This window comes from Perognathus longimembris, chromosome 28 (genome assembly GCF_023159225.1).
Source record: "Perognathus longimembris pacificus isolate PPM17 chromosome 28, ASM2315922v1, whole genome shotgun sequence".
NCBI lineage: Eukaryota > Metazoa > Chordata > Mammalia > Rodentia > Heteromyidae > Perognathus > Perognathus longimembris.
The window spans coordinates 32043673-32059888 of NC_063188.1; the positions used below are offsets into that span (position 1 = coordinate 32043673).

Sequence of the window (16216 nt, forward strand, 5' to 3'; positions counted from 1 at the left end):
AAACAAGAAATCTTGGAGCTAGTTTTTATCTTACTGCTGTGATTTACAATTCTGTATATGAAAAGGAAGAGTCCTATCACCTCAAGCAAAATTAGTAGAACACCCACTATGTGTGAGTTTAATGTGTTATAGGCTAAAGGGGAATGGTTCACATCCTAGAGCTCATGATATAATTAGAATCTCCAGGTCTTTCTTCTGTAGCAGGGTACCTAACCCTCCTCGGCAGTGAGCCATGCTTGCAGAGGGAGTGGTTGTGGAGAACTGGATGACTGCCCTAGTGAAGTGACAGCCAGTATGTGGGGGGAATAACAACCTCCAGGAATGCTTGTGGACAGGGAAGCTTCTTTGTTGGGTTTTCATTTGATATTTATTTCATCTTAACTAGATATTTAATACTTATAGGTTTCCAAAGTATTCTGTTTGTGCCTTTCACTTTTTATAGTTTGTTTTGGTGTGTAGATGTCTAACCTCACATCTTTTTTCCCTTCCCACTCCTTTATGACTAGATATATCCCAAGGTACTATAACTTTATTGGGTCCAGCAGTAAGTAATAAATCTTGGTCAACAGGCTTGAGCTTTATTTCTATTCCAGTTATTAGTTATCTACTGTAAAACTTAAACTTAGAGGCCTTTGTTACCAGCGGGAAGTAGCCAGCAATACCAAAGTGGAAATAAAAGCTTTCAAATTCAAAATAATTGCAGGAAGTCCAGGGTAATCAATAAAGAATGCATATTTATTTTTAAAATAGTTTTGTTTACTTTACTAATACAGATAACTCAAAATGTGCTATGTTAACATAGAGAAGTCCTCCAGAAACTTGCTTTGTAACATACACAAAAGATTCATAGTTATGATTTTATAATGCCTGTAGGTAGTTAATCCTAAAGTCTGGGAAATAATTTATTCTCTTTAAGCAAGTCTTAGACTTTTACAACTTTAATTACAAGGTTGATTTGCTTAGAGACCCTTCTTTCCCTGGCTTGCTAAGGGAAACTTTGAGCCCAGGTTTTTTTGAATTAGGTCAAATTTTGGAATTGTAGAGCCTAAATTAATGAAGTTTATATTCTGTTAGACAGTTTGTTTTCCCTCATTGGTAATTATTTCCAGGAAGGTTGGGTTCACAGAAGATATTCACTAGGTTGTGTTTACCAAAGTAGGTTTTAGTTTTGTGGGCGAAGAGAGAGGACATGGCAGTGGCAAAGGAAAATGAGGTGCTATAACCTGCTCTTGAAACTCACCTGGCAGGCTCTGAAGAGCATTCTAAACCAATGTTATTCCTTGTAAAGGCAAACCAGACCATTGAATTTTAAAGTCTAATGTGATTGAGAGAAAGTGTGCTGGTGCATGCTAATACTTTAACCCCATCATATTGGTCAGTTATAAGAATCTTTTGGTTGACAAACATTCTGATAGTCCCACTAGATATGTAGTGTTTTCATCCACTAGGTAATACTTATTGCTTCTGAGGGTTGATTTTCACCAAGTCCTTTTCCCTCGTGGGTGCTTACTAAACCTGAAATCCCACAGAGAACAGGAAGAATCGCCTCAGGATTTATTAAAGGATTTTTTTTCTGTGTATATGAATTAATGACTGATTTCCTTTGCTCATTTAAAGAGACTGTTACTTTTTTGTTATGCCTTCCCTTGATGTCATATGATTCATCTAGTTCATAATATGTCCCTTCATAAGAAGGTAGGTAAAGCATAAAAATACGTGAGTAATATGGATTTGTATATGTTTCAGGCCATAACACAATAGCACCACAAACATAAGAAGCCATCAAGCACCTTCAGGATGCAAAGCATCTGTTTTCCTCATGGAGAAAAAGGCCTGTGAGATCAAAGCTACTCTGTGGCTCTGTCATGGAAGATTATTATCTATTTATAGCTATGAGTTTTAGATACTGTGCTGCACTGTAAATGCACAGTAAGCTAACTAAAGACTAAAATTTAGATCAGTTTTATCATGCCCTAAATGAATAGCAGTTAACAGATATAATCCTGGAAAATGCACTTTACTGGAACAGTTTTTAAGTTGATGAATAAAAGGTACTCATATAAGAAAAAAGAATATAAAGGAACATTGGTAATTTAATTAGGGGTATAACCAATACAGACATTTAACACTGATCATACTGCCAATAAGGTTTTCTTAAATATGGATTTACAGGAAACTACTTTCTTATTTCTATCATACATTCATTAGATCTTTCCTTTATTTACCAAGTATGGTATGTAAGGCACCAGGTATACAATAGGGAGCAAAGATGAACACCATACTGTTTGAGCTTATGGTCTGATGAAGTTATCTACATGTCATATATATGAATATGAATAGTCAAAGGTAGCTTTATTTCAATTTGTATTCCTTATTAGGATTTTTTTTCCTGGTAGATAAGTTGGATCCATACAAGTTAAGAATGAGTAAGGCCTTGCATTTAGTTTTCATCCTCTTTCTGTTGTTTTGTTTGTAGTTTTTGTCTCTAAAATGTGACTTAATTTATAAAATTTGGACTTGCCATTAGGTAATGAGCAACTCATCTAAATGCTAGTCATGTTTATTGAAGTGTAGTAAAATACCCAGAATCAAGGTGTTATAGAAAACTGAAATAGAACATCAAGTGCTGCTGGATATATGCCTGTACTTGCCATATAGCAGGCATTCAGTAAATATTTGCTAAAATAGTAACTCGTGTTCATAAATATTCCTTCCAAACTATAATAATTATGGCTGCTATCTATTTGTGGGAAGTTTTGCTGCATTGTCTTGTGACTGTAATTTAAATTGCACAGCTTTCACTGTCTGTTATGAGTCAATTAATACATACCATAGTACAAAATCAGTCATAGGAATTGCCATTTTTTGAGCTGCATAGTATGAAGCTTTTCTAACTTTTTTCTTTACCATTCCATGTGCTTATATCATGGAAAACAGTATTGAAATAGGGCTTTTTGCTGAGAAAGTTAAGTCATTTTTAATGGTAATGGAATAGAAAAAGTATACAAGTAAAAAAATTTCTTTGCCTTTGAAAATAAGTTTCTTAAGATATGATCAAGTAAGAGACAGCCAGTTAAAATATCCTTTTCTGTTTCTCTGGTTCATTTTAAATATATTTCTTGAAAGGAATAAAGTAAAATCTGTTCCAAGTTAGATTAAGAAACATGATGGATTAAAGTCTGAGAGCCTTAGTAGTACATGAAGAACCACATATTTCTCATGCACAAAATCTACACGTGGCATTGTGCAATTTTCTTGAAAATAAATGCTGAGGTTATCTTGCCCTGACCAGCTTATAGTCTGACTTATTTGAACACACACAACTAGAACATACAGTGGCTTTGACAATAGGGACAGATTCTCTGGCTGTTAGTTTAATGAAAAGGAATTAAATGCCTTATTTTTTTAATGTATAACTTCTGTTGAATGATCCTTTATGTAGCTTAGTTGCTAAGGAGATACAATGAGGAAAAGATGGACTCCAAAGTAGTAAGAGCAGAGGAAAAGCAAAATTAGACAGTAGATGGAGAGACCCACAGGAGTCTGTAAGAATCACATGAGAGGAGAAAGAAGTACCTAGGAAATGCAACCGAGGGAAACAGCTACGTCTACATTGGCCACCCTCAGTGGTTGTGCTCTGCTGCCCCCCGCCCCCATTATCTGCTTAATTTCTATATTCTGCTAGGCTAAAGCATGCTGACAAATGGCCAGGTGCCTAGAAGTGTTGAGTTATGCTGAGCTCTTTTATTATTCTAGCTAACCCCTAGTATACAAGGCATTATCTTCTTGAACATCTACTCTGAATTGTTATGAATTAGGATGGATCTGGTCAAGAAGTATGTGAAACAATTAGGAGCCTAATGGAAAGACCAACAGATGAAGGAACCAAGGACATCAGATGAAGTGCTTAGTCCTAACTTCACTATTAGGTTGTTGGTGACACTGGACATGTGGTATCACCTATCAAATGAAGGGTGCAGATGATGCTCTGTTGGTTGACTCCATGATGATAGGGGAAGTTGTTATTGGAGAATATTTCATATAGATTCTAATGTAGTATTACCTTTGTCTACTTTTTGTGGGCTGTTTTGAAGATCAGCAAGGATAAAGATTTTTAAATGCTTTGGAAATTGTACAAAAATACTATAAAAATAAAAACTATATGAGTGATTTAAGACTATTTGACCCAAAAGCTACTATATAATAATAAAAAGTAGCTCCATTTAAAAGAATATGAGGCATATTACCTTAAAATAGATCTGTGCTTACATGTATTATAGAGAAATAAGGCATCTAAAACAACAGATCTAGGAACTGATCAAATAAGCACTGGCTGAAATTGGTTGGTTAAGCAACTAGGCTGTGGGAGTGAGAAATGCTTATTTTTCATCCCAGTTCCCTTTTTTTGGTCAATTACTCTTAGAAACTCTAGAAAGTACTACACAATGGATCATATACCATGTCTGTCACTATTATCTATCTACATAAAGGCTGAAATAGAACCTGGAAATTTGTACAGAAGGCAAAGGGTCATCTTGCCCACGTGACAGTATATGAGAAAACAAGGCTGCCTCCGGCTAGTTTGTGAGACTTGTCCTGATGGGCATAAGTAGCAGCATCGATCGACACTATATATCTAGCGTTGCCCCTTCTTTTCCCCACATCCAGTCTTTTCTTCCATGTCCTTTTTGCAACATTTTACTGTTCTTTCTTTCTTGCCTTATTAGGGTAACAGAAAAAAAAAAAAGGAAAGGAAAAAATCTGGGAAGTGAAACAGGACAAGAAAATGAAGGAAAATAAAGATGGAAAACAGTGAAATATTACAGAGGATTGGTTTCTCTCTCTTTATATATATTCCTCAGTATTATAGAGTTCATCTTGAAATTTGATTACATTCTTTTCAGAACTTAGTTACCTTTAGTTGGTGACATTTGTGAAAGTTATATACGGACGACACAGTGAGATCCAGCATGCCATCTCTCAGTAGATCTATACCATCTAGGACTCACAATATCATTAGAGTTCAATTTATTTATTTTATTGCCATGAAAGAAGTGAAGGAAAAATTGCATAACTGTAGTGGTAAGTATAAGACAACTTATTCAGGTTCAAAAGGCAACTTAAAAAGCCAGAAAGAAGTCCACCAAGCCTAGACATGCCCAAATCCTAGTACGTTTGTAACTTTTATGACTTCCAACAGATTAAAATTTCAAATTTTGGAAGGGCTTCAGAATAAAGGGAGGCTTAGTATCCCACTAATAGGTCTTATTAAATTTAGATAAAACAGATGTTGGTTGAGTGTAGCAGCTCTGAATCACCAAGATGAAATGAAAAAGAAAGGAGAAAAACGAAAGCAAGCTAGCACTTTCACCAAAACAGGATCATTTATCTTGGACAGCTTCATAAAGCATTCACTAGGGCAACGTTCCTTAAAGCTGATTAAATATGTGTGCATTTATGTTGACTTGATAACATTCTAAACGTGATACTGCTAAAGACAATGGGCTGTAGCAGAAGACAGGGCTAAGTTTAAACCTGGCCTCGCTTACCTACTTTTATGACATTTGGAAGGTGGCTTTATCTTGCTGAATATTGCTCAACTTGTTTCTTCCATCTACAAAATAGAATTTTTTGATCGCTAAACACACACATGCACACATGCGCGCGCACACACACACACACACACACAGCATCTGGATCACAGTAAGTGCTCAACAGATATTAGCTCTTAGGCATGAAAAGCCACTTTTGCTCAGTGTCCTGTTTAAGTATATTGGAACTCATCATCTACAGCTTGATTAGGAGTATTAGATTAATGTCTTCAAACAGGGGGGTTGCACCCAAGTGAGCTACTATGAGGTGGGAAGAAAATATTCGAAATTCTAGTAGGATCACTTTATCTAGAATATAAGAAAATAAATTATACCTATCTTTAGCATTTCGATCAACCTTGGTCCTCTCATCTGCCCATGTTGCAAGGTCACTGGCAAACTCCAGTATATGCACACAAACAGTTTTGCATCTTTTGCTATTTCAGACTTTGTAGATTTTCAGATTAGACAGTAAACAAGCTTTATCATATCCTTCATAGTCCTTTACATAATAAATGGCATGTAACAGGTACTAAAGAAATATTGAATATTATCATCTGAGATGGCTACACTTAATTCCCAGAGAAAATAATGTTTAGATCTACCCATAATATTTGTAAAGGTCCAATCACAGTCCTATGGCTCACTTCCTTATATCTTGAGTCTCGATATGGGACAGCACTGTGGGTAAAACCTTACCTAATGAATTACTGATCAATGTTTTTTAACAACCATGTTCATTAAGCATCTAATGTTTGCAAAAACTGCACTTCTGCAGTTACATTATTCTTCTATCTCTCTGTGTGATAGGTGTTATTATTCTTTTTTGTGCTATTTTTAATACCTCCATTTTATATAACAAGTTAACACAGGTTAGAGATTTGCTCAATTGTCACACAGCTAGTGTGTAGTAGAGCCACGATCTATGTATGCAGCTATCCCTGACACCACAGCCCAGGCTTCTGACTGTTCTACTGTACTTGGTTCTATGGAATGGCAAACATGTCTATGTAATTGCTGACTTCAAAATTGTATTTTTAGCAAGCCACAGAGTTGTTGTTATGCCTTTGAGACTTGCGTAGTGTGAAGGGAGCACTAGGGATCAAACTCAGGCCATGCTAGGTAAGTGTTCTGCTTGAACTACATCCCTAGCCCCCAGTGCACGTTTTTCATGGCCTTGTGGGAAATAATACTCAGGGATAGAGATGAGGTTTCTAGATTCTGATCCAATTTAAGAAGTTTATTTAGAGTTGGGACTACTGATCCATACCTACAATGCCAGCACTTGGGAAGCTGAGGCAGAAGGATTGTTGAATTCAAGGCCAGCCTGAGTTACATGAAAAGTATGAGCCAGCTTGGGCTAATAAGTGACTCCTTGTCTGGAAAAACTAAAAAGAAAACAGTAATCCATTTAATTTTACAGTATCATAATTTAGACGACACAAGGATGAGATCCCTGGAAATTGTGGAAGTATATGTCAGCTTTTTTTTTTTTTTGGTGTTAGATTCTTGAAGGTAGGATTAAAAAAAATCCTGTGTTTTCAAGTTTCCCAAGATGGAAATTGTTAGTAGCCATACTATAATCTGTTTTCCAAACCCACACAGTGTTTTTTCTTTCCAACACTGTTCTTGTCATGTGTAGTAATGAATGACTCAAAGCTATATTGAGTCTTAAAGATGAATCTGAATCATAAGGAGAAAATTACATTATGATAATTTACTCTGGAAGAATGTACTTTAGAAGACTTTCATCAGAAAAATAATTAAAATGAAGATGGCTAGCAGTTCATTTCTAAAAACACAATAGAGAAAAATCCAGAAACTCCATGGAAAGCATTATATGGATATTATGTGGAAGGCAGTAAGAAATATTTGCTATACCTACATATAACCATCTGTTTCTTTATGTGTCTTGTATTTTCCAGTTTTATTTCTGCTCCGCTAAATAGAATTCACAACCAATTCCCCTAATTTACAATGGAAGAACTTTTGGCCAAGGAGGCAGATTCTGACAATACTACTCTAGTCATCACAGCTTGCTTGCAGTCTAAATAGTTTTTTCCTTCTGATGGGCTGCTATGGCTGTCTTATAAAGAGCAAGAGCCGTTTTAATAACTCCAGATTCAAGCAATTTAAGAACTTTAAGTTCTTCAAGAGGTTACTAGGTGATAACATTCTAAAAAGCTAAGTGAAGCTTGTAGTATAGCAGCCAAATTATACAAAACCTACAGAATTTAAGCCATGCACCAGTGGCTCATGACTATAATCCTAGCTAGTCAGGAGGCTGAGATCTGAAGACCAAGGTTTGCTGCTAACCCAGGCAGAATCCTGGAGATTCTATCTCTAATTAACCAGCAAAAAGCCATAAGTAGAGGTATGGCTTAAGTGGCACAGCACCAGCCTTGAGTGAAAAAGCAGGAGTATGACTCTGAATCCAAGCCCCAATATCAGAAGGAAAAGCCACTTAACAAAACTTATTATGGTCTGTTTCCTGGTGCCAGTATTAGGGCTTGAACTCATGGCCTGAGCAATTTCCCTTAGCTTTTTCACTCAGGACTGGAACTCTGTCACTTGAGCCACAATTCCACTTCTGACTTTTGCTGGTTAATAGGTGATGAGTCTGAAGGACTTTCCCGCCCTGTCTGGCTTCAAACCATAATCCTCAAATCTCAGCTTCCTGAGTATCTAGGATTATAGGCATGAATCTATGGTGCTCGGCTTCTTTGGCCCTTTATTTTTCCCCTCTGTGCTTTCTTCTCATTGCTTTTTGTATGTCTCTTGTTGAGGCATTTGTAGGTAGCCCCACTTCTTTCCCTCCCACTTCCTTTTCTTGCTTCTTTCATTTGCCTCCCTCTCCATCTTTTGCTTTGTATATCACATTTTTCCTTACCTTTCTTTCTACCTTCTCTGCCCTTGGTCCCAGCTCTTACTTCAATTTGCTCCATTTCCCATGAATTGCCCATCATACGACATTCAAATAGGTATCTTAAAATTCATAAGCATGAATGTTCATTAAGCAGCCAGTAGATTGTATTTATAACTGCAAAGGGAATAACACAAGTCAAGTAATGCTGTACATGTAGTTTACAAATGACAATTTTCTTTACTCATGGTCCTTATCAAAATTAGGTTCCACTCTCTCCTAAGCTGTAATTGTGGCCTTTGTTGCTCCTTGGTACCCTTAGAAGTCATGAATGATCACATTTTTTTGCATTTTGTTTTCTGTTTATTATTTCTTGAATTTGGCAAAGCTATAAATGCTACTTAACGAGAACAAGAAGTTATCTGATTTTTGAAATATGGGTCTAAGATGTTTCTGTAGCACAGACATGTATTTCTCTCTTCAGTTCCAGATACTTTAATGGAGAATAGCAGAATAGGGAATTTCCTGATTGTTGAAACCCCTCATGAAGAATATTTTTAAATTTTACACTAACACATTTTCATTTGCTTCTCTTCAGCTATCTAAACAGTGATTTTTAAAATTTTGATTTTAATTATTTCCTTGTACTGAAATATGATTGCATGTATTATGAGTCCCTCTCTGGTAACTTTCCACCTGTTAACTGATTAAGGTTATCAATGATTTAAAAACTAAATAACTGGCTACATAAACAGATTTCACTTCAATCATTTGTATTGTATACCTTATTTCTTATGGTAAGCCTAAGGTTTTGCTTCTTTTCAGTTGCTTATTTTTCTTTTTAGCATAGATTCCAGGCACTGTTACACACCATTTGATTCTTTGATAGCTAAATTCTTTCCTTAAGTTGCTCATTTTCATTAAAGTGCTATTTAGCTTTAGATGTTAACTTTGACAGATGTTACTGCCACTTCTCAATTAGGTGAAGTATATACTTGGGAAGGTGTCAATTTGAATGGAATATATTTGAATTTGGTGTGTGAACTGAACTGCTGTTTAAACCTTTCCCATCCATCATGTGGGAGATGGAGCAGCTGGCTGGGTTCGTACATAAGTGTTTTGTTTTGGTTTTTACCTTTAATAATATTTAAGCATCAGAAAATGGCTTCCTGTTTTATCACAGAGAACTTCATATAAATTGACTACATTTTGCCAGTTCTTTAGACTGCCTAGAACTTAAATTGGCAGTCACTACTTTGGTATAAAATGCTTTCCATGGACAATATTAATATTTCACAATCACATTTACTACTGCAGTTTTTCTAATATACAGGAAGTATAGCTCTATTTACTCTTTGGCTACTAATGAAAGCTATTGGACTATAATTTATCATCTTTAGGCAAAGGCACTTCACATATGAGATCAGAATTCCCATGTAAGGTATGAATTTAATTTAAAAATTAAAAATAATCCACTAAAAGGTGAAAACTAAGCTATGAGTACTAGGAACAATTTTGGAATTGAGCCAGAATATCTAGGTTATATCCCTACCTCTGTCATTAATTTAGTTGAGCCAACTGATCTAGTTATTGCCCAACTCTGAACTATAGTATCCTCTCCAAAGTCTCAGTTTTAGCCTTGCCTATGTTCTATGTACTAGAAAGAGCTTGGTTGAAGGAATCTGAATCATGTTGTTTATCAGCTCTTCATACCAGCCTGGCAGCACAGAGGTCAGTCTCCAGCTGCATTTTTATCTTTTTATAATCCCTTAAATCCTTGCTGGGCTTTCACGGCTAGTTCCTTTCCCTGGGAATTTGCATTTAGAGACACTGATGGCGTTCTGCCTTTGGAATTTTTCTGTGCTCATGAGTTCAATGAAAAGTTATTTTATGTTGGCTGAAAAAATGCAGAAATAAAAAGGGTTGTTTGAATATTTCTCTAAAATCAGACATTTCTATCATGACTAATATCCCTTTACTGTTCACAGCTTTGAAGTCAGTAAGTGTTGAATCTTGATATATAGTGAGGCATCATTGTCATTTTCTTCCATGCTGCCTTAGCAGTTTCTCCCTTACTCATTGTTTTAAATACTATTGTCTCTTAAAGCCTAGAATCATTGAGCAACAAAGTTCCATATCATGAAAAAAAACTCGCTAACTTGATCCTGTTACAATTTGGGTACTTAAAATTGTCATTGCTTTAAAATAAGTTGAATTACACTGGGCTAGAAATTGACGTTTCACTGGTCTACTTTGAACGTAATGCACACAAATGCTGACTTGTATCAAAGAAGTGGAAAATAACTGTATAGTGACTTTAGCATATGTTTTGTTTTAATGAAAAAGCTAGAGCTAGATTCAAAATTTACATTCATTAAAGGAGGCCTTGCACTAATGAAAAGGAGGATACTAACAAATAATGGTCAGGATGGAGAGAAATTAGAACCCTCATACATTGCTGGTGGCAGTATAGAATCATGCAGCTACTACAGGATACTATTTGTTGTTTCCTCAAAAAGTTAAAGATAGTATTACCATTATGCCCACCAATTCCAATTCCTTATTATCTTCTACCCAAGAAAAATGAAACATGTCTTTTCTAAAATTATTCAGAATACCTAAAAAGTGGACACAGCCCAAACGTCTACTCATCTATGGTATATTCATACAATGGAAGATCAGTAGAAAGGATGAAGTACTGATTCATGCTAAGTGAAAGAAACCAGACATAAACCACAATATTAGTATATGAGGCCCTTTGTACAAAATACCTAGAATAGGCCAACCCAGAAGAGAGAAGAGATTTGTGATTGCCAGGAGCCTTGTAATGGAAGGAGCTTACAGTGACTGATAATGAGTACAGGATTTCTTTTTGAGGTGATCAAATGTAATTTTGAGTAGTGGTGATTGATGGTTGTACAACTGTGAATGTACTAAAAAGCATTGAATTTTGTATACTTTTAAAAGAGTCAGTTTTATATCACTATATGACTGATGTATATAAAAACTTGTGAATGTATTACTATAACTATCTGAAATTAGAAGGATATTAGGTTATATTTTATACTAGGGGCCAAAAGAGGAAAGAAGAAAGAGTTAGGGATGATGATGCTGGTTGTACAACAATGTGAATGAAGTTAATTCTATGAAACTATGTATTTCAGATTGGTTAAAATGTTAACTTTTATGTATATTTTATCACAGTGAAAATCCATAACACCCAAAATCACATTTTATAATATTCTAATATTTGAAACATTTGTCTTTGCTTTTACTTTTTTAAGCAGGAAAACTAAAAATATGAGTGGTCTCTTACTTGTTATGCTTGCGATATTTCTGGATGGTGTTTTAGAATTTCTCTTCATCTATGTGAAGAGAAGGTTTTTGAAAAGGAGGTGATTACACATACACACATGACTTTTTCTTGGGTTTGAATGAGAGCTTGAAAATACTTTTATAAACTTTAGTCAGTATGAAGATAAAGGAAGCTAAACCATAGGAAATTTATGTTGTTAAATTATAAAATAATGTACGTCAGTTTGATAATAAAAATTTGAGAAAAATAAAAAATAAAAAAAAATAAATAAAAAATAAAAAATAAATTATAAAATAATGAAGTACTACTTTCAGAGTACAAGTTACACAATTTCCTGATGTTTTTTGTTAACCTTGAATTGGAAAAAACATCTCCCTAAAAGCATTTTCTTTTATATAGCAGGATAGAGTGAACACCAAAATGCACTGAAACACAAACAGAGTAGATGAGTTTCAGGAAGGGAAGGAAAGTTAAAAAAAAAAAAAAAGGGAGGGGGGATTAATCAGTGAGAAAATCACTATTTCCAAAGGCCAAGAAACTTCATTATAATGCAAAGCAAGTTCTAGGACTTTAGTTCGTAACTTTTAAGGCTTAAAGTGTGAAACCATTTTCTAAACTTAGCTGCTACATTTGAACCTAGGTGGCATGAATGTCAGCAGTGCGAGTAGTATAATCATCAGAGGTATGTTTGTTTTCCCTTATCAGGAAGTGGTTTCTTATAAAAGTACAAAGAACACACACACGGTCTGTGTGTGTGTGTGTGTGTGTGTGTGTGTGTATTTTGTTTGTTCTACTGTTTCAGAAAGAATCATGGCTTTTCAATGCTTTTTGTCCTTACATTGAAGCCTTTCTAGAGTCTGACACTGTGATATACTCCACTTCATAAAGGATCCAATCAGAGCTGATTCACTTAGAAGTCCATAGACGGGATTAATGGTTTCTAATCATTCTTTTATTTCCTCTATTTCCTGTAGTTTCACAATTTTTGAGTTATATCTTAAGCTGTCCTTTATAGGAGGCACAAAATCCTTAAATTTTTAGTGTATTTTCTTTTCTTTTTGCTTGAAAAATATGAAATTTTAATTTTTAACCCATTGCCATTCTATAGTAACTGGCCAACTTAGTATATAAAATCTTGTATTTTACAATTTGATTACATATATTGGTCTTCTGGCAAGTTCCCCTCAATCTGGTTTTTATTCTCCTAAAATGTGAAATAAAGCATTCTCAGATGCTACAAGTAACACAGCAAGACATCAAGAAATTGCTGTGCAGGAAATATAATTGATTATTCACTCTACAACTGAAGTGTTCACAGGACACAATCTGTGTTCACTATCTATGAAATGAAAAAAAATGACTTCTAAAATCCTTAGGGCTTTTGAATATTATCTTAGGAGTACTGACACTTTGGATACTTCACTGATTTTTCTTAATGTCTTACTTTTTCAAATTATTGAATTTAAAATTGGGAACTTCATATCCAGTGATTGCTTTAATATTTGCTTTGTTTCCAACAGTGCCCTTAAAGATAGCCGTTTTCCCCCAATGACAAGGGATGAGCTGCCACGGCTTTTCTGCTCAGTGTCTCTGCTCACTAACTTTGAAGATGTCTGTGATTATTTGGACTGGGAGGTAAGACTATAGAAAGGTATGAAAGAAAAATGAAGGTAACTCCTGAGTAGATGTTAAACACTGCCCAGAAAATTACTCTTTCAGACTATTCTCATAGATATAACTCACTATTGTATAATGGAATACAGGTAAATAATTTCTTAAATGGCAAAATATTGTGTGTGGTTTTAATCCATAAGCTGAATATGGTCTTCGTTTTTCATTCTACTACCTCACCTGAGAACTTTATAAAAATGTTAACTAATAAGGACTGACTGGAATTTATTTTTCTTTGTATTTCCATTCCAGTGCACTCTGGAATAACTGCCACCAAGTGATTAGGTGATCAGAGGATACATTTTTGAAGTAAGAGCTATTCAGGGAAATTATCTCATGATAATGACAGAGTATTAGTTACTTATAGTTAAATAATGTGAATTTATTCTTGGTTACCTTAGTATATGCACTTAAACATACACATATATCTAGAGTATCTTTGGGCTTTTGCAAACACCAGATTAATTTACATTGATCATATTTTTATTCTTTAGTGGGTGGGGTTGGCTTGCTAATAGGTTTGAAGGTTGACACACAATTTACTTTGGTGAGCGACAGAATATAGTTGAGTGTACATCTAGGAAAATCTGTATGTACACATAATCCCAAATTACTCAATGCTTACTCAGTATTCTATGCTTTCTGTTTCATGTACAGACGTGGTTAAGATTTTGATCCCCACCATGGAGCACATCCCAGAACAGCAGCAGAGAGAAAATGCATAAGCAAAATATGAGGAAATAAAGGCTATGAGAATGAAACAATGGGAATTCAGAGATTTTCTCTCACATCACTCATAAATGATATTACTGTAATCATTACGCTATAACATGTTTTCTTTCTGTTGCTTGTTTTAGAAGGGCTATCCCTAGTGGTTAGTAACTGAGACCTTCCACCTTGTAGCTAGATCACCATCTACACAGTCAATTGTACTTTAATTTTATTTGTAAAGTTCTTGATATTCATTTCAAAAACCCCTCTGATATAAATTATTTTTACACAAGAACTGTTAGAACTTGCCTTCATAGGACAGGATGAAAGAGTCCCTTCTGGGTTTTATGGTGGGAGTTTTTGGAGCCATATCAGAATATGACAACATACTAGCTTTTTTGTAAAGGAAGAAAGAAAATAATTTCATAGTGGTGATCCCAGCAATGTTAGAACATATAAGACCTTTTCTAGAGCTGAAATGTCCTGATTTATGTTTTCTTTGGGAAGTTATGTTGTTTTCATTTAGCTTTTACCCCTTCCTCTCAGATAAGATATTGCTATATAGCCTAGGCTGCCCTCGTGATCATCTTGCCTCAGTCTCCAGAGTGCTGAGATTCTAGGCATGAGCCATCACACCAAACTATCAGATTTTCTTAAGAGAAATCTACTAAGATTATGGAAAAAATCTCCAATACTTTATTTTTAAGTGATCTTAAACCATGTCCTCTATTTATACACATTACAGTTTAGATGGTTGTTTTAATATTTCAAGGCTATTGTTTCTTTTGTCTAGCTAGAATTTTATTTCTGCTTTCTAGATTTCAGTGGACAGTGTCTGCATAATTTGAGTGCAATGGGGGGAACCTGGCATCTGAAGTATGACCAAGTTACAAAACATGTATGCTTTTACTGGTAGCAACTGAATTAGAAGTACTGTTTGGGTACATGGCTTATACAAGTGTGTGTTACATCTGTGGATGTATATTATATAAATACGTGTGTGTATGCGTGCGTGTGTGTGTGTGTTTCAAAGGAAGGGGAAAAGGAGATCCCAGCAGATGTTAAGTGTGTATGGGTAAGCACAGAGGACACCGTTGTCTTCTTGAGCTCAATTAAAGCACTGTCCATAACAGAAACTGTGTCCTTAAGATGTATCAGTTTTCTGGTAAATGGATGAGAAGTGAAGACATAAGCATCAGTACTCTTCTGGTGTGACTGTTCCTCTTTGGACACTAGCTGCCACCTTGAATTTCTCAAAGGTTCTATTTAGCTTTTACTTGGTTTTGTGTATTTGATATATTCTTTGAGGGCTACATATTTCTTTTAAGTAATAGTCTCTTGTTGAAACTAAACAAATATTTTTGTACCTTTAGACATAAACATTTGAAAGTGAATTAGGTACGGCTAGAATGGCTATGCTAGGAAGACTTCCCTTTCAGTTATTTATCATTATTTCAATTAAGGAATCTTTAAGTACAAGAGAAATGGCTCACAATTTTAACTAAATGTGAGTTGGAGTCAGACACTGGTGGCTCATGCCTGTAATCCTAGCTAGTCAGGAGACTGAGACCTGATAGTTGCGCTTTGAAGCCAGCCCAGGCAGGAAAATCTGTGAGACTCATTTCCAGTAAACCTCCTAAAAAGCCAGAAGTGAAGCTGTAGATCAGATGAGAGTGCTAGCCTTGAGCAAAAACATCAGGGATATTGCCCAGGCTCTGAGTTCAAGCTGAGACCAGCCCCCCAAAAAAGAAAGAAAAGAAATGAAAAAGTGAGTTGGTCTTAAGTGTACCATTGTGGTTGAAAATGGAACTCAATTATTGTGAGAATGATATTCTAAGGTTTTCTTTGATAATTCTGAGAAAGCACAACTACTTTAAATACCATGTACCAAATGAGAATTAAAGTATATTTTTACAAATTAAATACTTGTACATTTCCACTTGTAGATACATGCCCAAATGAATTGAAAACAGATGTTGAAACAAAAACTTACACATGAATGTTCATAGCAGTGTTATTCACAGTATCCTGCCTAGATGCTTATCAGTAAATAAATGGTTAAGT

At 35.2% G+C, this 16216-nt stretch overlaps 1 protein-coding gene across 1 annotated transcript in view; it reads left to right on the forward strand.

Annotated features, from left to right (window-relative positions):
* Positions 1-16216, forward strand: part of Ammecr1 (AMMECR nuclear protein 1) — a 118782-nt gene that overhangs the window by 82448 nt on the left and 20118 nt on the right. Inside the window, exon 3 of the mRNA XM_048336906.1 lies at positions 13291-13405. Coding sequence (XP_048192863.1) covers positions 13291-13405 — 115 coding nt within the window. The remainder of the gene's footprint in view (positions 1-13290; positions 13406-16216) is intronic.